A 5,001-nucleotide genomic window follows, 5' to 3' on the forward strand; every position below is an offset into this window, starting at 1 on the left:
TATCTGCGTATTATTTCAACGTTATATAGAGGAGCATTGAATAGTTATTTTATATTTTTATTATTTTCTTTCACAGAAAGTTAAATATGTGGAAAGTTACCAGTGTAGTCGTCTGTATTGTGGTTCTGTCTTTAAAGGGTACGTACACAGTCTCTTAAAGTGTTATATACGCAAAGCTGTACTGTTCATTATTATTATATTAATATACACCTGTGTCTATCAAAAACGAATAGAAAATGCGGTAAGTAATGTTTAGTATGACTGCTCTTCTCGTCCTCCAAGCTTTGGACTAAAAACACCAACCGTGTTTAATATGTTTTATATGATTTAGATTACCCCTAGCACGCTGATTTAATCAGATCTAACGATTTTAGAAATGAATAAAAATAATTTAATCTTATAATGGATAGACGGGGGATATAGGTTAAGTTTCATGTTGGTGTAAGGTGCTGTTTTATTTTATTTTTCTTTATCTCGGGCTCATTTTAGCAGTTTGAGAGAGAGAGAGAGAGAGAGGGAGGGGTGTTGTTAACTTCCACGCGACGGTTCAATTTTATTTCAAAATTTCGCTTGCGCAGAGGAGTCGTTATCTGTGGTGAAATGTGTAAGAGACTATGGCAAATCGGTCCATTTCACAGATAAAACCCACTCACTCGGCAAAAAAATCCACCCATTTGACTATCTGGACTAAGTTCAGGGGGTGGGGGGACTCACCCAAAAAACCCTGTTATGCGCCCATGTGTGTACAAATTAACGCGCGCGTAAAAGATCCCTTGATAGCAGGAATTCGATATAAGAGTAGGCCGTAGCGCCGTTGTTTGGGCAAAATTTGCCTCATGGCACACGGTATGACATATTATGCACGTTTTCCTTGGCCCAATCGGAGCAGAACAGTAGAACGTTAAACCCCATTTCATTTCATTTCTTTTGTTCATTAATTTACACAATTACTCATTTTAGAGCACTCATTAAATCTATCGTCATTTTATAATTTCTCATAGACAAAAATAACATTACTGTGTCCTTATCATTACATGCACCGTTTCTAGAACATAATGTTTCATTACAGCTAGTAGCTCGACCATCCAACTACCAGACTGTCCAAAAATCATCACTCGTGCTGAATGGCAAGCAAGACCTACTCGTGGACAATCAGCTTTACCTGGACCTGTTCAATATGTTTTTATACATCATGGTGCCAGTGGTGACTGTTTTACACCAGATCAATGTGCAGCTACTGTTAGAAGTTATCAAAATTACCATATGGATTCACACAGTAAGCATATCGTTTACAACAATTTGTTTAGGGTCGGTGAAAAATGTCCCTTAAGCCTTCATTCCACCTGCGCCACGTTACATTAAGAATCTCGATGTTACTATTTCTAACCCTAATCCTGGAATATTTTTGGTTCACAGAGGAGTTTGGAAGGCATACTGGCATATTACACCAGCCACAATTTTGTTCATTTTAGTCGAGCGATTAAGCAAAAAACCCAACCCTCGTTTGAGATTTGAGTTATGATGATTTATTTCCAATTTCAAAATCGAACACATTTAGTTAAGCTATTTATCCACCACATAAAATGCATCACATAGACAATATATGATTAATATTTTATTTTTCAATTGATCTCTTGTCTCTGTTGAATATCTGTATTATGGATTGACGTATATCGTTTTTATGACAAAATAATTATATATGTAAAGCCACGACATATTAATTATTTTACGAGATTATAAGACCTTTGTATTTTATGTTTCAACTATAGAATGGGATGATATAGGTTATAGCTTTCTGGTTGGTGAAGATGGGAATGCTTACGAGGGTCGTGGATGGGACCGAGTTGGAGCACATACTCTGGGTTACAACACCGTTGGTCTAGGTAAGTTGTGAATCAGATATACATGTATGTCGTGAGAAACCCTTTGGCTTTTGGGAAGAGAGAAAAGATAAAAACCAATCTTTAAAGGACAGAATGCATATAGTCACACTCACAATAATATATTACATCAAAAGAATACAACAAGATGAATGATAATTTACCGGAGGTGGCCTCTTAAGAGAGGACATGATGCATGGAGTGCATGAGATAATACAATTAATAATCATATTTTGTAGTAGGTAATTAAACATAAATAAGGTATTCAATTGTATGAAGTGGAAGGTGGTTGAACGTCTTATTGGCGCATTATTTACGTCATTTTGAAACTAGCATGTCGTTTTTCTATTTACTACGATTATGTATTCGAAATGTGGTTCCCCGTCAATGGTTCTTTTGTACGTGCCTGCCTATGTGTACACCGACGCAATATTATAGATGTTCACCCATTACGACTCAAGGCACACTTTTCGTTTATGTAATAACCCCATCAGATCAGGGTGGCGTCCTTACTGCGCTGCTACGGCGGCGGAAAATGGTCTCAGAGCGCGTCAAGATCGCCATAACCGTGCTAAAGGCGTGGTGGAAACGCCAGATATCGTGCTGTGGTCTCCATGGTCGCCAAAGATCGCCGAGTCACGGCGTTTTTTTTAGCATAAAGCCCCCTTCACACATAACAGATCTCGCTCCGCTTTTACTACGCGCAAAAATTTCAGTAGATCGATGTGAGTCGCGAAAACCACGTCCCTGCTACGCTCTTGCCACACTCCCCCACGCCTGCACGACGCCCAGCCATGTTTTAGAAGACCATGCCACGTTGATACCCCGTTCTTGCTACGCTGTTGATTGTGGGGGTAAAACTGGGCCTCGTCCATCAATTCCAGCCTTTGGAAATCTCACACATACACCATGACCTAAATAAAATCCGCCAGATCGTGTCTGAGATCGGCATCGACGTGGCGAGATCTTTGTGAGCGTGGTGGGGTCATGGTAGGAACGTGGAAATCGTGATAGGCCACGAGAGCGCAGTGAAAGTGAAAGTATAGCGATAGTGGGAAGAGCTTAGCGGCAGCAGGGGGCTTTGGTGCCAATGAGCGTAGCTCGATCGGCAAGAAATTGACCACGCGCCCATCACGCTTTGCCACGACCTCAACACGCGCCCACTACTCTCTATAAAATTTTTACGCGCGGTGAGCGTAGCAAGTACTTTGTTATGTGTGAAGGGGGCTTTACGAAAAACTTAGCGCGATCTTATTGGTCGCGCAGCGTATTAAGAGCGTGGTCATGTGCGTTCCCTCTGCTCTCGGTACGCTGTTCCCGCTCTCACTACGCTGTCGCCACGCCTTTTTTTTACCAACACGACTTCGTTACTCGGATAGGGCCATGTTCCAAACCCACGTACTGAAGTCATGGCTAATCCCGATCTCCCACGAACCTACCACGCTGACAAAGACCTTGCCACCTCCATGCCGCTATCAGTCAAGAGCTAGCTTGTTTTTTAAGCCGTTGCGAGCTCTTGTGTAAAGGTTGTATAAGCAAGGCATACGTCACTGATCGATCCAGAACGTGGCCTTAAACACTCCTAAAGAATCTCCGAAACTTGTACATTCTAGCTTTGATTCCAGTGTCCTAAACGATCGTGTAGTGTGCCCCACGCATTCGGTTGAAGAAAAGGGGTTATGAATAACGGATTGTGTTTTTATTAAAGCTATGTAATAATTACAGGTTTTTGCATGATTGGAAATTTTATGCAACGTCTTCCAAACCAAGCTGCTCTAAATACCTTAAAACAATTGATTGCTTGTGGAGTACAGAATGGTAAAATACAAAGTAACTACACACTACGTGGACACAGAGATATGGGAAGCACCGCTTGTCCAGGGACCACATTTTATAATCTAATTCAAACCTGGCCCCATTACACCTAATTGCTAGGCTAAAGCCTAGTTCACAACCCGCCGTGCGTGCTACTACGGGCAGTCTACGGGAAATTCTTTTTTTTAGTATACTCATGTGTAAGACTTACGCATTGCTGGCGTGTGTTCGGCATCGTAGAAGATCACAGACTGGCCGTAGAGACTTTTGGTCCTGCACATGTAAAGTTTTCACCCGGTTTCTTGCGGTTGGTCTGCGAGCTACCCAACCTACGACCCGTGCGTGTCCAAACACGTACGGCGGATTGTGAGCTACGCTTTAAATAACACTACTTTATCAGGTATAATAAAATATTTTCACACTATTCAATGCCCATTTTTTTCTTTAAAGAAGAAGCCGATAGAAAACGTTTAATTCTATGGTAATGTGTGTAATGACTATAGACAGGAGAAATTAACCTGGACACGGCGGCTTCTTTCAATTCCATCTTTCAACGGTTATTTTACGGGCTAACCAATGTGCACAGGGATGAACCTCGAGAGAACAATGTCCCGATTCCAATGCCCCTTTTCTTGGAAACAATTGATTCGGGAAGGAAATTTTTAAGGAGTATTTTATCAGTATTTTCTGGTGAATCGTTAGTGTTTCTGTTTTGAATTCAGAATGAAGACAAAACCGACATTACATAACATATGGATACCAGAGTAGGTATGACTCTGTCATCTTCGCTTACTCACTATCCGGAATCTTACTATGTACTGTTGAGGTTTTATGATGCTCCGGGTCCCGGTTATTTTACACCGATAAAGTCCAGCAATTTGATTTATTGTATTTTTCATGCCGGGGGGTTGGATGGCCGAATGGTTAGCACGCGCGCGCTGTATCATACGGTCTGTCATTGAGTCAACTGGCGGGGTTTCGATTCCCCGGTTGTACGTGACAAGGAGTAGGGTTGCCTGTCCAACCTCGTGGTTTTTCTCCGGGTCCCCCGGTTTCCTCCCACTGCTAAAGACCCCTACGCGCAAGCGAATTATTGAAATAAAATTGAACCATGTGTTAGTCCCGAAATGACCTAGTTTGTGTCGAGTGGACGTTAAACCCCATTTCTCTCTCTCTCTCTCTCTTTCTCATTTTTCATGCCACAAATACCATTCTCACACAAATATAATTGCCTATACAGTTTTGTTTTTCTGGTTTCGTTGAATAGTCAGATTTGTTATTGTAAACAATAAAAGAATAATAACTC

The 5,001-nt window shown here is 41.4% G+C and overlaps 1 protein-coding gene across 1 annotated transcript; it reads left to right on the forward strand.

Moving 5' to 3' along the window:
* The first annotated feature begins 18 nt into the window (after nucleotides 1–18).
* On the forward strand, nucleotides 19–4,119 carry LOC126814873 (peptidoglycan recognition protein 1). Its single transcript, XM_050540306.2, has 4 exons — nucleotides 19–138; nucleotides 1,070–1,276; nucleotides 1,770–1,883; nucleotides 3,606–4,119. The coding sequence occupies exons 1-4, from the start codon at nucleotides 87–89 to the stop codon at nucleotides 3,806–3,808; spliced, it is 576 nt and encodes a 191-aa protein (XP_050396263.1). The 5' UTR covers nucleotides 19–86; the 3' UTR covers nucleotides 3,809–4,119.
* Nucleotides 4,120–5,001: the final 882 nt, after the last annotated feature.

Source organism: Patella vulgata, chromosome 3 (assembly GCF_932274485.2).
Source record: "Patella vulgata chromosome 3, xgPatVulg1.2, whole genome shotgun sequence".
NCBI classification, from domain to species: Eukaryota; Metazoa; Mollusca; class Gastropoda; family Patellidae; genus Patella; species Patella vulgata.

Coding starts and splice junctions, on each gene's coding strand:
- LOC126814873 (XM_050540306.2), top strand. CDS start 87: ATGTGGAAAGTTACCAGTGTAGTCGTCTGTATTGTGGTTCTGTCTTTA. Junction 139..1,069: donor TGTGGTTCTGTCTTTAAAGG/GTACGTACACAG, acceptor GTTTCATTACAG/CTAGTAGCTCGACCATCCAA. Junction 1,884..3,605: donor TTACAACACCGTTGGTCTAG/GTAAGTTGTGAA, acceptor TAATAATTACAG/GTTTTTGCATGATTGGAAAT.